Below are 15,549 nucleotides of genomic sequence, written 5' to 3'. Positions count from 1 at the left end.
CCGCTCCTGTGCACTCCTACAGGAAATGACCCTGAAAGATCGGGTGGCCTACAAACAACTGTGACCTCCTAACCTCAGAAGCATCCAGGATGGCCCTGGTGGCATCTTGATGGGGTTAAAATCCACCCCCCTCAGGTGGCATCAGTTTTAATGAAATCAGTTCACATACAATCAAGCAAGATTCATCACATATTTGAGATACCAAGCGATGGGAAAAAAGAAAAGAACGGATGTAATGTGCACCTGTGTGAACCCCTTGGCAAGAGTGCCAACATCTTGCCAGTTTGGTGTAGAGGCTAGGAGTGCAGATTCTAATCTGGAAGAACCAAGTTTGATTCCCCACTCCTCCACATGCAGCCAGCTGGGTGACCTTGGGTCAGTCACAAGTTCTCTCAGCACTCTCTCAGCCTCACCTACCTCACAAAGGTAGGGAAGGAGATTGTAAACTGCTCTGAGACTCTGAGTGAAAGGTGGGGTATAAATCCAATCTCCTCTTTTCCATCACCTTCCCCTCAGTCAGCTGATCAAGGCTGAGGACACAATTTACACCCGCGATATACGCAGGGCCATTTCCACTATCATTCTCACATCCACCTGCACACCCGAAACAAGCACTGGTTGCCAGCTTCCTTGAATCCAAACAACATAAGACAAGGGGACAGCAAACTCTGACAACTTATCATAGAAGCGTAGAATGTTAGAGTTGGAAGGGACCGTGCAGGTCATCTAGTCCAACCCCCTGCACTTTGCAGGAGCACGGCCGAAAGATAGCCCTACAACATACCCGAAAGATGGTCGTCCAGCCTCCGCTTGAAAACATCCAGCGAAGGAGCATCCACCATCTCCTGAGGCAGTCTGTTCCACTGCTCAACCACTCTCACAGTTAGGAAGTTTTTCCTGATATTTAGCCGGTAACGACTCCCTTGTAATTTCCACCCATTAGATCTAGTCTTGCAATCCGGAGCAAGAGAGGATAGATCTGCTCCATCTTCTACATGTTGTTGTTGTTGTTCAGTCGCACAGTCGAATCCGACTCTTCGCGACCCCATGGACCAGATCACGCCAGGCCTTCCGATCTTCCGCCGTCGTCTGAAGTTTGCTCAACTTCATGTTCGTTGCATCGATGACACTGTCTAACCATCTCATCCTTTGCCGTCCCCGTCTTCTTTGACCTTCAATCTTTCCCAGCATCAGGGTCTTCTCCAGGGAGTGCTCCCTTCTCATTTGTTGGCCAAAGTATTTGAGCTTCAGTTTCATTATCTGGCCTTCCAGGGAACAGTCAGGGTTGATTTCTTTTAGGATTGACTGATTTGATCTTCTTGCAGCCCAAGGGACTCTCAAGAGTCTTCTCCATGACAGCCGTTCAAATACTTGAAGACTGCAATCATGTCCCCTCCCCTCTAAGCCTTCTCTTTCCCAGGCTAAACATACCCAACTCTTTCAGCCTTTCCTTGTAAGACTTGGATTATGTCTCCCAGTTAGGGTTGCCAAGTGTGAATTGAGCCGCAGCAGGAGACTCCTGGCTGGTGGCTGGAGTGCGCACGCGGAAGTGACGCGGGCAAGCCGGGCCGGGGGTATGACCATCCAAGGGAAAACTCTATGGTGGCCCCGCCCCCAGCGTGCCCGCGTCACTTTCGGGTGATGTGTACGTCGGGGTGGAGTTCCCCCCAGGGCCCGATCCGCTGGCGACGGGGAATGGGCCTCTGGGGTGGGGGTTTCCCCGCCCCCCAGGGGGACTTGGCAAGCCTACTCCCAGTAACGTGCAACATGGTCATCAAGGGCCTCGTGGATCAAAGTCTTAGGAAAGTAATATTCTTATGCTGCAGTGGGTTTAGCCCCTGGCAAAATGTGAGCTCCATTCAGTCCTGTTCCATCGTTTATGAACTGCACTGCTAAACCGCCCTCTGCTTCTGTTCTGGCCCCCTGCTGCTACCCTGTGGGTGAACTTCTGCTCTCAGAAGCACAGTGCTGACTTTGACTGCCTACTCGGCACTCTGGCTCTACACAGAATTCCTGCTGACCTCAATAAGTGTCTCTCTGTGCATAATGGGCAACAAGGGAGAAAGATCTGCAGTATACAGCCACTGAAATGTTGCCCTCAGCCAATTTTACAGACGCCGAATTGCGCAAGCCTTTAAGTTCGACTTGCATATTGGGAGATAAGTAGGTAAGACCTGAACAGCAAAAACAAAGAAAAAAGAAAGGGATGCGGGAACAGTAAGATGTCAGCTCACATTTAGGAACTCTGCGGTCCAATGAAGGGAAGAAAATAAAAATGCCCTTTTGTGGGTCTAAAATATGCAGCAAGCCCTCACCTCCACCCTTTGGCTCTGGGAAGAATAAAAATGGGTCCCTTGGATGAAGGAAAGTGGGACAGGGAGGAAAGATGTGTCAGAGCACATGTTCGCTTTCTCCTTGAGAGCCAGTTTGGTATCCAGCAGGTGCAAGTGGAGGAGTGGGAAATCAAACCTGGTTCTCCCAGATTAGAGTCCGCGCACTTAACCACTACACACAGATTTTCCCTTTGCCTTTCTGGCATTTCTGGCAGGAAGAGGGTGTGATGGTTTGTGAGACTGGAGTGACACTATCGGCTGTGCAGCGGGTTGACTCATCACTGATGGAGATGGGAAAAGGTACGGAGGCAATCAGAGGGTGAAGTTTATTTATTATTTATTCACTGTATTTACAGTCCGCCGGTCATGCTGAGACTCCAGGCGAAATCGGGAAACTGATAAGGGCTGAAGTTCTAGCAGAGCTCTAGAGGAGCAGGCTGAAATTAAGCAAAAGAAGCAGAAGCCACTGGAGGGATTTATGGTACAAGACGGTGACGCCAATATGGTGGCAGAAGGAACCCAGCAGCAGGAACCTAAAGAAGGATGATACCCCTGTCGTCTCAAAAGTGATCATTGTCCCCTTGGGGCGATCTTGTTACTGAGCTTGCTTAGAAATTCCTTTGCCTTCCAGTGTCGTAATAACGACACACATCCCAACAGCTAGCACGGTGCCACATGTGATAAGGGACACATCTGAATGGTATACGGGGATGTCTACAATTCCCCCCCGCCCCCGGTAAGGTGATTTCCAGTCCTGGGCACAACCCAGTTCCCACACTATGAGGATCTGAACATACTCTTAACTGTTGCAATCTAAGTTCCAGTTTTTCTGGTGCAAAAACTGGGAAGAGATAAACAGTCATCAACCCTGAAGCCATAACTAACACTAAAAACTCATGTGATGTTTAGTGTAAGAAAATGTCTGAGGGATTTCTAGAGTTAAGAGTGAAGGAAGGAACAAAGGGGAGAAAAAGCACTGTAGGAACCACAACAGGCGTTTAGAAGAGTAAAACTTGTTCTCGTTTTCTTCTTCAGTTTTTAGATGGTTCAGGGGGTTGATGGATTTGTGGCGCTCCTGTCCAGATTGTGATTTGAGGGTAGAGCACTTAGCCAGCAATACAGAGGAGCTTAGATGTGCTGATTGGATCCAAATCCTCAGAAACTCGTCTAACTCTGGGATCAATAGTGGATGGCAGAAAAGGTAATGGAGCAGAGACCAGCCTTGAAATCTCTACAGTGATTTCAGCTCACTCACCCGTCAAAACCATCTTGCCTGGAGGAGAGAAATGCCCGGTGCGTGCCACCCGGCTCCCAGTGATTTTATCTGAGCTGGCCTCCCTCTCCACCAACTGCCAATACAGGATTGCTTAAAAGCCATTTCAAACGATGCTATTATTGTATTTCTCTAATTGCTATCAAATGCCTCATGTGCTTTTTAAAAGCAGAAGGGTGGGATTGGAATTTCCTAAGCAAAATCGGAAGTACCAGAAAGCTCTCAGTCTGAGCGAGTGATTCCTATAAGCCCCCATTTCATTGGCAGTAAACACAACACATCCATATTGTGCATTTGCACAGGAGAAGGAACTGGGGGGGGGGATAACACCCCGAAATGATAGATGTACTGCAAGACCTAAATTCAGAAAGGAAAGAAAAACTTCCTAATTGTAAATTTTGCAGAGTTCTAAGAGAAACCCTCAGAGAACTTTTAAAGCGATACTTCTCCTTCGGCAACTAGAAGAGAACTTTAATGATACTGCTCATTTAACCTACAGACCTTCAGCAATGCAGATACAACAGAAAATAAATTATTTAAATAACCAACCAGTTGCCGCACTTGAGGCTCTTTGAATTTAAATACGTGCGCAAATTTTTTTGGCTACGGCCCATGTAACTCCTAAATCCGCACCTGCCAAGAGTTCCTTCACCTTCCTTCCCCACCTTCCTTCTCTATTATTCTGCAGAGTGGCAGAGACACTTTTCTACAGAGTGGTAGAGACACTCCGACCCAGACTCAGAACCTGTGATGGTCGAATGTTCACAGCCCACCAGACTGCTGAGCTGGTAGAAGGCTGGAGATAAACTATTGTTTTGAGGTCCCCCCCCCAGAAAAATGAAAGTAATTCAAAAGAGGGATCTCTGCTCATGGCGGGTCACTTCTGGTAAACAGGGCCGGCAGCCTTTGTTTCCAAAAACTGCAGACCTTTTCATCTGAGGTGGCAGCAGAACAAAAGAACGCAGGCCTCGGGAAGCGACACTTCTGTCCAGCCCCTTTCAGCTCTCTTAAAGCCATCGTCCGTCCACAACTGAAGGCAGTGTTGCGTCTGCTTGCTTTGCCTTTTCTATGTATAAAATAAGGTCATTTTCCAGTAACAAACCCAGAAAGGCTTGAATTGTCCTATTTGACATCAGCGCTATTTCCAGTATGCCCGCTGCACTTTTCTGCTGTGTGCTCAATTAGAAAGGAATCTTAAGAAATATGCCACTCAGTTAAAAATGTTATGAAAAGAGCTACGTTCACAGGCCCAGGAATGTGGCTCCAGAGTAGGCAGAAGACAGCAACAACAACAAAAACCCTTTACCAAATTCCAACATTTCAGCATTTTTTACTTTGCAAAGCTTGAATTAGTAAGAAAGATTTCTGTTTCTGTAAATCTACATGTCAGGAAACTCTGGGGAAGTACCAAACAGTGCTCCCGCTAAACTGAGCCACCCCACAGTTTTTTTAGCCTCTGGCTCACACATTTTTGTCTCAGCTCAGGAAGGACGGCTCCAGAGCAGACTAACCTATGCAGTAACCAAGTCGCTCGCTCACAACTTTAATGCCATTGGCTCACAAAGTAGGATTTTTGCTCACAAGACTCCACAGCTTAGAGGGAGCACTGGTACCAAATGTTCATGAAGACGTACATATATTTTTTTTCTTTCAGAGGGTGGCTGTGCTGGTCTGCAGTAGAACAGCTAGACCCAAGTCCCAGCAGCACCTTAGAGAACAACTAGATTTCTGGAGTATCAGCTTTCAAGAGCCAAAGCTCCCTGATGAAGAAGAAGAAGAAGAGAAGAGATTGGATTTATACCCTGCCGTTCACTACCCAAAGGAGTCTCAGAGCAGCTCACAATCTCCCCTCCCCACAAGAGATACCCTGTGAGGTTGTCGGGGCTGAGAGAGCTCTCTCAAGAACTCCTCCTGAGAGAACGGCTCTGAGAGAACGTGTGACTGACCCAAGGTCACACCAGCAGCTGCACGTGGAGGAGTGGGGAACCAAACCCAGTTCTCCCAGATTAGGAGTCTGCACTGCTAACCACTACACCAAACTGGGAGCTTTAACTCAGCAAAGCTTGTATCTCGAAAATCTTGTTGGTCTCTGAGGTGCTACTGGACTTGAGTCTAGCTATTCCCCCCCCCTTCCTAATCTTGGGTACACCCCATGCATTTCTTACTAACTATATTCAGTTTCCCTTGACATCTTTCAGACTTGAGATACATCGAAGCTGTTTCACGCTCTGTGGCGGCAAACTCAGGCTTACCAGCCATGCTCAAGTGTTTCTCGAGGGGAAACCATGGCCGATCGGGTTTCCAGCAGTCTGAATCGTATAACACACACACACACGCACATGTTGCAAACACATTTGTCACATTTGCAGGGTGCCTTTTTAGGCTAGAGATCCCATAACTCTGGGAACCATAAATTGTTACATTTCTTTGTAACCCACTGAAAGTGTATGGAATAGAGTTGGACACGTGTCACGATGTAAATAATAAATACACTCAAACCAAATCTGAGGACTTCTCTAAAAAATGGGCTTTTCCTGGCATGGTTAGGATTGGCCTAAGCCACTGGAATGCCCAAAGGACTGACCTTGTGAAGAATGATATACCAAAAGGGCTTGCGGTGACATCCTAAGTGGAGTTACCTCAGTCTAGGCCAGCTCGGCCCGGGACTGTGCAATCAGTCTCCCTGCTGTAGCTATGCTGGGAGGATAAGTTGTAAAGCAGGTTTTTTAAGACATCCCTGATCTTCCCTGGCTGAGTCTGCCACCTTCATGCACTGTAGCAGTTCTAGCGTGGCAAACCAAGAACCTGCCGGGTGGTGACCATTAGCCTGGATGCTACATTGTTCCTGCATGAAGAAGGAAGATGCGCTGTGCGTGCAGTATGGCTGCTCGACCCACGGAGGGACACCACGAGTCTCCAACTACAGCAAGCTTTTAAAATCACAGCAATGGAGTCTGCCATGCGCGGTGACAGCTTCTAGGGACCCCCAGGCCACAAACACTTACCCATCTCTCCCCAGCAGAAAGGGTTGATGCCGCCTGTTGTGCAATTGTATATCAGCATTGATTTTGGTCTGGAAGAAAAATAATAATTAATAATAATGATTATTATTATGGTCGTATGGCATTGTGTATAGAATAGACAGGAGATCCTAAGATTGTCTGGCAGCCACAAGTTCTAGCTCCTTTAGTGTTACACACCACTAGGTGGTGAGCTAGACTTGTTTTTAAGGCAAGAGACGTTTCAGAGGTGGTGTGCCATCTTTATGTGAATCACTGCTCTGTTTTTTCCTCCTTCCAAGCAGGAGGAGACACATTCAGAACAGAAACTCATGCAGATACCCCGGGGCTGGGATTCAATGACAGTGTACTTTAAAGCTCTCTGAAAACAGATCTTTTAAAAAATTTTTTTAAAGAGAAGCTATCCCTGGGAAATATTGCTTCAGATCACCACAAGAACCTTTCCTTCTAATGGTGGCTTCAGGCTTCAAAACGAATGTTTGCACCTTGGAAATACACCACAGCTCAAAAACATACACACAGGAGGCAAGAACAGTTATTACCTGTGAACTGCAGTGTACCACCCGGCAGCAAGGATGAGATTAATAGCCACGTCAACTGGAATGATATCTGCTACTGCATCGAGGTTGCATTTTACCGTCCGTATAATGCCCTTTCCAGCCTGCAAGTTGGAGAAAAGGTGAATTAGTGCTTCCAGGGGCAGGCCCCATTGGTCCAATGACAATGCAATTGATTCATGACTTTGTGCAAACCTGACAGCTATTTTGTGGCTTGTTTAAAACTTCAATAAATGTGTACTGTCTGGAGTTGCAAGTGAACCTTCTTATCGCTCCCCAGTTGCTACTTTGCTCCATGAAAGCAATGAAGGGAAGATCCCTTTAGCTTATCAATCTAGGAAGGTATCTGAATGATCAGAGTGTAAATTAAGATGAAACTTGTTTGCCGCCATCCAATGAATGGAACTATCACAATATTAAAAGGTTGCCTTGAGAGCCAGCATGGTGTCGTGGTTAAGAGATGTGGACTCTAATCTGGAGAACCGGGTCTGATTCCCCACTCGGCCTCCACATGCAGCTGCTGGCATCACCTCGGGTCAGTCACAGTTCTCTCAGAACTCTCTCCGCCCCACCCACCTTACAAGGTGCCTGTTGCGGGGAGGAAAAGGAGAATGTAAGCTGCTTTGAGACCCCTTAGGGCAGAGAAAAAAAGCAGGGCATAAAAATCAACTCTTCTTCTTCCCGTCTTCCATATTTGCAGGTAAGAGTTTCTTTCAGATGTATTACCCCTTAGATCAGGGGTGTCGAACTCATTTTTATGAGGGTCGTATCTGACATAAATGAGACCTTGTTGGGCTGGGCCATGCGTGTCATAAAATGTAATGCCAGAGAGTGGAGATATAAACTTTACAAAGGACACAAAGGGTTTTTTTTAACTTAAAATAAAATCCTGCTTAAAACATTAGCACTCTTGCAATATTTTGTTTATTAAACAGTGTCTGATAACTGACACCTCTTGCTCTGAATTATTGCATCAAAATGCCTGTGCTGTTGCAATCTGGAGTACTGTATGCTGTTCAGGTGTGTATCTGTAAGCTGCAAAACTATGATGATGCAGCAGCAGCAGAACTGGAAGAAGAAGCAGAAGACAGCCAGTTCCACTGCGGGCCTGATAGATCCGGCCCCTAGGCCGCATGTTTGACACTCCTGTCTTAGATCTTGGAGTAGAAGGGAAAACAGAGATCTTTACCAGTGGAGATTTATATGTCAGCTCACTAGATGCCTACCAGCTTCTTCTGTGAGGACCAGAGTACATGAACACCTGAACTTGCCTTATACTGAATCAGCCCCTTGGTCCATCAAGATCAGTATAGTCTACTCAGACTGGCAGCAGCTCACCAAGGTCTTAGGTAGAGGCTTTTCACACCACCTAATACCAGGGCACTTGAACTGGAGATGCCAGGGATTGAACCTGGGACCTTCAGCATGACAAGCAGAGATTCTGTCAATGAGCCATGGCCTCTCCCTGGGGATGGGAGTCTAGCCAGTGGAGCATGACAGGAAGTGGCAATGAAGGCAAGCTACTTCAGCGCTGGGCAAACACACGGCTGCTGAGTAGACAGTGGTGCACGATGTGACTACACAGCATCCATGTGCCTGAACCCTTCTGAGGTAGCAACCGGAGATGTGATGCAGATCCGGCAGTCCTACTGATCACCCTATACATACCGCAATAAGAAAACCACTTGTTCCATTGAAGTTGTCAATCCAACCCTGGGGGGGGGGAGAGAAAAAGGAAAACAAAGGTTGGTTTTTGTTGGTTTGAGACGGCGTGCACCTTAATTCAGCCCACAACTGGGGAAAGCCACACTCAGATCTGTAAACAGAATAGGCTGGTATGTGGAGTCCAGAGTGGACTGTAAGAAAGCCCCTGCATGGTGGGGGGGAAAGGATTCAAGGAAAGCACAGTATTTAATGGCCTTTCTCAGAATTGAACATTGCTGCTGGAGATACATTCTGCTCCCTTACTTAAGACAACCAAGCAGGATATAATGTGCTGGCAGGACTTCAGACTTCCCTGGCTTAAATGTTTGGATTTCATTAAAACAGTAATTTTACCTGTGGTTCTATTCCATTTCAAGTGCTACCTGTGTACACTTGTGTGCACCAAAGGATAAAAAGTGGCTGGTCTCCTGATATAATTTCTTATGGGCAGGAGGAGAAAAAAAATCAGGGACCAAAGCTGAGGTTTGCAAATATAAGTTTTAAGGGGAGGAAAAAGTAGGCCCAGTCTTTGAGGTGACTACTATGAGTCTCTGTTGAAGGATCTGATAGCTCGAGTACATCTCTTGAGCACAAACGATACAAACTTCCCTCTCACATTCCTTTGGCTGGATACCAGTTACACAAGGGGGTGAATGGAAGGCAACTTGGTTGTATCGCAATTCTAAAGAGATGGAATGAAACACAATTCAACACAATTTTTAAACCAACGGCTTCCTGATTCAATGGGTGGAAATTACAAGGGAGTCGATACCAGCTAAATATCAGGAGAAACTTCCTAACTGTAAGAGTGGTTGAGCAGTGGAACAGACTGCCTCGGGAGGTGGTGGATGCTCCTACGCTGGACGTTTTCTAGCGGAGGCTGGACGACCATCTTTCGGGTATGTTGTAGGGCTATCTTTCGGCTATGCTCCTGCAGAGTGCAGGGGGTGGGACTAGATGACCTGCAAGGTCCCTTCCAACTCTAACATTCTATGATTTTATGAATTATGGGAGCTCTCAACTGCCAAGATCTTCCACTCCTGGAAGACAGGGCTGCATTGTGGCTAAGATCCTGAGCCCCTGATTGGGAGACCTCTGGTTTTAAAATCTCTCCTCTGCCGCCAAATTCAATACATGGCCTTTGGCAAGCTGTTCTTTCCTGCACTGTAGCCCTCCCTCCAATATGGGGTCAGTGATACTGATCACAAGTTTTTTAAAAAATGTACTCTCTGCTCCAAAGAACGTAAAGGCTTTGCACACATTTGGGGGACTTGTCCAACTTATTACTAAACTCTGGAGGATGGGGAATGGAAATGGATACACAAATGCTTGAACATCTCACTCTTAAGAAGATCCTGAAATATTCACTAATTTGAAACTTGTTATAAAAGAACAATAAATTAATTCTTGCACATTGCTGGAGACTCAGCATTAACTGCAAAGTTCTGGTAAGAAAAAAGCATACCCTCTATTGAGAAGCGGCTACCTTCTCCCACCTGGCAGCATTTCAAAGCATAATATGCAAAGTAGCCCCCAGATCGTCATGGGCCCAAGCAGATACTTGTGTGACCTATTCATTCACTCCCAGGCAAGACTAACCATGAAACCCCCAACAAGCCATGGATTCTGCTCGCTCCAACAAGCACGAAGCAGTACACTCCCTTTCACTTTTCTGAAATGATGGTTTCCTGCCAGAAGCAAAAATGACAGCTGCAGATGGATTTTGCAGGGTGCCTGGCAGAAACAGAAGAGCAGCCGTGCTTACTGGAAACGGCTCCTGCCAACTCGCTCCCACGATGGACGGTCGGATGATGGCAACATTTAAATTGCCCTTTTCTTGCTGAACCAGGTACTCAGTCAAGGCTTTGGTGAACGTGTAAGTGTTGGGCCAGTCCCCAATCAGCTTGGGCGTAATCTCTTGAATGAGGGATTCGTCCATCCACCTAATGGGATTCAAAAATAATATTCCCTGTGAAACATGCCAGCAGGAAGGAAGGAAGCATAAGGCAGGAGGAACAGGCATCACAGTCAAGATGAGTAACATCTCAACACTCCCTTGCAGAAATCTTTTCTTGTGCACACTTCAGTTTGCGTTAGCAATATAACGTGTCTGACACATTTCTGCCCCTGCGGCCATGAAAAGTGACTCACAGTTTTCTTGCTGAAAACCACAACACGGGCTTGGTGTGAACTAACAAACCAGAGGTGGGGAAAAGGTTGACTACCGTGGGCTTGAACAGACAGAACAAACCTCGCCTGGCACCTAAAAGATTACTAGGATGGTATACGGTGAATGTTCCTTAGGAGGGAGCCCTGAAAATGGGGGGGGGGGAGGGCAGTGGAGAACAGGGCTTCTCCCCACCAAGCTACCCACAATACTTCCAAAAGCAGGGACATCCAGAAAAGGGTCTCTGAAGATGATCTCAACAGACAGGCTTCAAGGGGAACAGGTTGTCCTTCAGTTACCCCAATTCCAAACTATTCTGGAAACAGCTGGAACACCAAATTCCTTGTGTATATAGACAAAGATGCCTATTAGCAGATTGTCTGTCTATTCCAAAAAAAGAAGAAGAAGAAGAAGACAGGATCCCCCGGCAGCTAAATACAAAAGGAGGACAAATGAGGCTCGAGAAGTCTTTAATAATTGTTCTGCGGAGAGAATCTGCAGAGACGCAGCTCTTTTCCTGCTTGCGTGACACAGCACAGCAACAGCAGCTATTCGAGATGCAAGAGTTGTGTCCCCACCCCTTCCGAATTCAACACTCCCCCACACCCCACACCTATAACAGCAGATACAGAAATTAAGAAGGTAAAGCTTCCCCCCCAGGGGTCGTTTAGTAGAAAAAGAGCTAGGGGAACTCATTAGCATAACTCATTAGCATATGCCACACCCCCTGACATCAGGGGCCTGGTGGTGGACCTGCAAGGCCAGTGGGAGTGCGAGGAAGCCCCACCAAGGCCCTCCCTGGCCCCAGGCAGGCAGGGGTGGGGTGAGGCGGGGAGGAAGCAACTTACCCTCCCTCTTCTCCTGCCTCCTCCTGGCTGAATGAGGGCCGGAAGCAGGGGGCGGGGCTTCGTCACATGCCCCAACCCCCATACCTCACCCGGGGGAGCTGCGATCCCCGCGATCCCCCCCGAAATGACCTCTGTTCCCCCCCCCAGATTATCATTCATCCTGAAAAAATGCTTCATCTGCCAAGCATCTTCATGATAACCTGTAATTAAGCAAATGGCCAGAGCAATATTAAGAAAAGGCAGGAAACTGCCGTTCATCTAGGAACCTGCCGCCTGTTCTACCAATAAATTAAGTCACAACACTTGTATGCTATTTTTTCCACGATGCTATTTATTTCACCGGCCTTTATGGTGGAAACATTAACTTGTATTTGCAGTTACTCTACAGTTAGAACTCCTTTTAAAAAATCTGTGTCTCCCCCCCCCTTTCTCTCCTGGATGGTGACTCAAGCACTAATCCCTTCAAATCAAAAGCCAAACATCCAGGTGCCTCCAGACCAGCTGAGGAAACAGGTAATCTTCTGGCTCTGATAAGGGTTGACTTAATCTCACTGTTCAGGGCAATCAGCTTTGGAGGGCACGCTGAGGTAAAAAAGAGCAGCTCGGGGCATCAAGATCATCTGGCAGAGGATTCAGCGCATGCCCTGAACTGGAATGCTGCTCAGCATGACCAAGGGCGCCACCTCGGTTTGGCATGGGAGATATGCCCCTTTCCGACATGGGCAAAACGTTACTGAAGCAGTTCTGTTTCTCAGGCCGCAGCTACACGCTTTGGCAGTAAACGTGTGGTCCCAATTCCAAACTGAGCAAATAATACTAGGCAGAGGAGACGTGGTAGACAAGTAGGGAGTTACTTCAGCCTTTCCCTTCTCATCCCCCCCTAGGGTTGCCAAGTTTGGCAAACTTACCGGCGGGGGAGGCTCCGACAAGGTCGGGAGCAGGCTCCGTATGCGCGTCACCAGAAGTGCGACGTTGCTGACGTTGGGGGCGTGGCCGAGCTCGTCAGGGGGGAAACCATATGGTTTCCCCCCTGACGAGCTCAGCCACGCCCCCAACGTCAGCAACGTGGCTGCGTCAGGGGGCGGAGTTCCCCTCGGGGCCCGATTCCGCCGTGGCGGAAATCGGGCCTCCAAAGCGGGGCTTTTCCCGCCCCCCGCCCCCATTTGGCAACCCTAATCCCCCCCTGCCCCGGCTAGGTTTTTTACAAGTTCTAATCTTGGGTGGCACCTGCAGATCTCCTGTGATTAGAATTGATCTCCAGCCAACCAAGATCAGTTCCCCTGGAGAAAATGGCTGCTGTGGAGGGTGGACTCTGTGGCACTGTACCCTGCTGAGGCCCCTCCCCTACCCAAACACTGACCTCCCCCGGCTCCACCCCCCAAATCTCCAGGTCTTTCCCAACCCAGACCTGGCAATCCTAGCTAATCTTGTTAAAGCAGGGCTCTTCAACCGATGGCTCCAGAGCCTAATGTGGCTCCGCACAAAACAAAATAAGGCTCTTCAAAAAAAAAGAAAAAAAAAGAAATGAAATGAAATCATTAAATCTATTAGAGATGTAGGCAGGATACCACAATAACCGGTCTGTGAACGGAATGGCAGGGAGGAGGGGTGGGGGGGTTGGGGGGAGGGACTTTGGCAGGGTATAGTTCCAGAGAGGCCACCGCCTAGTGATGCATAACGCAGGGTATAGTTCCACTAGGCCACCGCCTAATGATGCATAATGCTAAAAGCTAGATCTTCTGTCTGCCAGACAATCTTAGGATCTCCTGGCTATACTACACACACTGTCAGATGATGATGATGATTACCCCAAGTACATTATTTCCAGGCAATCCATCATGTAAAAACAGCTCAATAAGCGACAATACTGTGAAGATCACCTTATTGATTTGGCTTAATGAAAGTCAAATCGGTTTGAATCCCATCATGATTTCATGCATCATTAACACCCTGGTCCACAGTCCAAACTCTACTGGAAAACCAGGATTTTAGACCGTTATTGATAACCACTGAGTGACTACTGCTTTAAGAAAAGTAGCATATCAATATTTAAATGAATAAATAAATAAAACAATTCAGGTAACGAGGCAGCTTTTTTAAAAAAGTATTGCATTGTTTATGACGCATATTATACTGTGTTTATTTCATTATTTTTGGATTTTGTAATCCAGTTTGATAGCACTGCTTATTGTATGTCTTACTACTGTTCCTATTGCATTATCTAATCCCGTAACCTCCCTTGAGTCTCAATGAGAAAGTCAAACTATAAATGAAGTAAGTAAACCATCAAACAAATAACCGCTGCATCACATGAACTCTTTATTTCTAAGATATCTCAAGAAGGCTCATATGGCACAAAAACAACCCATTGTATGAACCAGCTTCTGTGGCTGGCAGAAATGTCTTTGTGGAGGGGGGCAGGGTGGGGAAGCCGTCACTTCTGATGAGTGTAGAGCTGTCTCCGTCAACTCGGGCTGCTGCCCCTGCCTGTCAAATTGCAGCTGATCTCATACATTTCAAAAGCTGCTTTTTAAAAAACAGTCCATGTGGCCCTGTTCAGAGCAGGGAGGCCAAGTCTGTCAGTTAGATCTTAGAAGGAACGAAAAGAAATGATATATTCCTGAAATGTGTGCCACAGGTTTCAGCATGAGATGTTGCTCCTTAAGCGACTGCCTCTACATGGTGACCCTGTGGTGTTTTCAAGGCGAGAGTCGTTCAGAGGTGATTTGCCATTGCCAGCCTCTGTGTCATGACCCTGGAGTTCCTTGGTGGCCTCCCATCCAAATACTAACCAGGGCTGACCCTGCTTAGCTTCTGAGATCTAATGAGATCGGGTTAGCCTGGGCTGCCACCACTACTCATAGTAGTGGCTGTTAAACTGGATCCCTTATCACCCCACTGGGTAGACACTCGACCAATAGGACGAACGGAACTACGGGCAGCTGGCTGTGAGCCCAAGTAGCCACTACTGTGCCTGGCAAGACTGTGAAGGGGGCCAGCCAGCCAACCCCACTATACTCATACATTCCTAGTTGTTTGCAAACCATTGCAAAACTGAAGTATATGTAGACATGGTCAACTGTTTCCAGTCTTTCCCACTGAGTTATCACCAACCCAAGAGGGAAAGGAGATGGGAAGAACTAAGAAAAGACTATGTGACTGGCCGAATCCATTTGGTTGTGTTGTGGTATCTGCACTGGGTGTGTACGAAGGCGGTCTTGGCAGGGGTCATTTCGTAGAAAAAGAGCTAGGGGAACTCATTAGCATAACTCATTAGAATATGCCACACCCCCTGACATCAGGGGCCCGGCGGTGGACCTGCAAGGCCAGCGGGAGAGCGAGGAAGCCCCGCCAAGGCCCTCCCTGGCCCCAGGCAGGCAGGGGTGGGGAGAGGCGGGGAGGAAGCAACTTATCCTCCCTCTTCTCCTGCCTCCTCCTGGCTGAATGAGGGCTGGAAGCAGGGCGGCCGGAAGCAGGGGGCGGGGCTTCATCATGTGTCCCGCCCCCTGCACCTCACCCAGGGGGAACTGCGTTCCGCTGCGTTCCCCCCGAAATGACCTCTGGGTCTTGGTATCCTTCTACCAGATATCCAATTTACCTCATCAACAGAAGGAAAGATCCCTCTGTATGTGATGAGAAATGCATAG

At 47.7% G+C, this 15,549-nt stretch overlaps 1 protein-coding gene across 1 annotated transcript in view; it reads right to left on the bottom strand.

The window, feature by feature from the left end:
• LOC107114318 (fatty acyl-CoA reductase 1-like) overlaps window positions 1–15,549 on the bottom strand; it is a 156,462-nt gene that overhangs the window by 21,596 nt on the left and 119,317 nt on the right. The window contains exons 5-8 of the mRNA XM_015415766.1: window positions 10,653–10,830; window positions 8,852–8,896; window positions 7,169–7,287; window positions 6,612–6,679 (exon numbers count right to left, since the gene is read on the bottom strand). Of these exons, the coding sequence (XP_015271252.1) occupies window positions 6,612–6,679; window positions 7,169–7,287; window positions 8,852–8,896; window positions 10,653–10,830 (410 nt within the window). The remainder of the gene's footprint in view (window positions 1–6,611; window positions 6,680–7,168; window positions 7,288–8,851; window positions 8,897–10,652; window positions 10,831–15,549) is intronic.

Source organism: Gekko japonicus, unplaced genomic scaffold (genome assembly GCF_001447785.1).
Source record: "Gekko japonicus isolate JY-2015 unplaced genomic scaffold, Gekko_japonicus_V1.1 scaffold2141, whole genome shotgun sequence".
NCBI classification, from domain to species: domain Eukaryota; kingdom Metazoa; phylum Chordata; class Lepidosauria; order Squamata; family Gekkonidae; genus Gekko; species Gekko japonicus.
Note: the sequence above shows the minus strand (reverse complement) of the source record. Positions and strands in the feature narration are given on the sequence as shown.